At 72.3% G+C, this 929-nt stretch overlaps 1 protein-coding gene across 1 annotated transcript in view; it reads left to right on the top strand.

Annotated features, from left to right (window-relative positions):
- The first annotated feature begins 690 nt into the window (after positions 1–690).
- TRIM28 (tripartite motif containing 28) overlaps positions 691–929 on the top strand; it is a 14,644-nt gene continuing 14,405 nt past the window's right edge. Inside the window, exon 1 of the mRNA XM_012734679.1 lies at positions 691–834. Within this exon, the coding sequence (XP_012590133.1) occupies positions 691–834 (144 nt within the window). The remainder of the gene's footprint in view (positions 835–929) is intronic.

A 929-nucleotide genomic window follows, 5' to 3' on the forward strand; every position in this document is an offset into this window, starting at 1 on the left:
GGCTGCGAGCCCCAAGGCCTGCCCCAGGCCGCCCCGCAGCCCCAGCAGCCCCAGCAGCCCCAGCAGCGGCGGCAGCAGCAGAGTCCGCCTCGGCCAGGCACCCATGGCACCTGCGCAGGGGCTGTGGCCACCCTGACCTCCAGGCCCGCGGCAGGCCGTGCCGGGACTTTGCCCCGGCCGCACAAGCCCCACCTATGCTTCGGTCCACCCCAGGCGGACTGCCCCGCTCCGGGACTGACGTCTAGGCCCGCTGGGCTGTGGAGGGTGCCAGGCGGGCAGGGCCTGGCCAGCTGGAGCATGGGCCCTGGCGGGAGGAGCAGCTCCAGTCGGGGGCGTTGGCTCTGCCCCGCCTCCCTCGCTCCTGGGGGCAGGAGCTGGGCGCGAGCCAGGCCCCGCCCAGGCGCTGAGGGCAGAGAATTCGCTGTGACCCGCAGGGGCCCCCTCTCAGCTACCACGCTGCCCCCTCCGTTCCTGGACCCCTGAAACAGCCCCTGCCCCCAAAGGCTCTGGCCCTCATGCCCATCAGATCAGGGAGCAGAAGTCTGGGAGAGCCACAGGGACCGGAGGCAGGTGGGCAAGGGCTCCCCAGAGGTGGCCCCCTCCCAGGCCCTCTAGGAGCAGGGGTGGCCTGCACCCCTTGAAGCCACCTGAGGTTCCAGAACACACCTACGCTGCCCCCACAGACTCGAGATGGCCCAGGCAGGCCCCACCCTGAACCGGGAGCCCAGAGCCCCACAGGGGAGGGACACAGGTCCAGAGCCAAGCTCCGCTGGGCCCGTGGCCCGGTCCTTTATTAGAGAGCAGGTGTCCCGGGCGCGGCCACCTGAGACCTGGGTGCCAGATGGAAGAGGGGGCTTGGGGGGGAGGGGCAGCCCCTCTTGAGGGGGGTGGGGAGTGGCCTGGGGGCCTCGCAGGGCGCGGGTTCAGGC

This window comes from Condylura cristata, unplaced genomic scaffold, assembly GCF_000260355.1.
Source record: "Condylura cristata isolate star-nosed mole 26May11 unplaced genomic scaffold, ConCri1.0 scaffold00066, whole genome shotgun sequence".
Taxonomy (NCBI): Eukaryota; Metazoa; Chordata; class Mammalia; order Eulipotyphla; family Talpidae; genus Condylura; species Condylura cristata.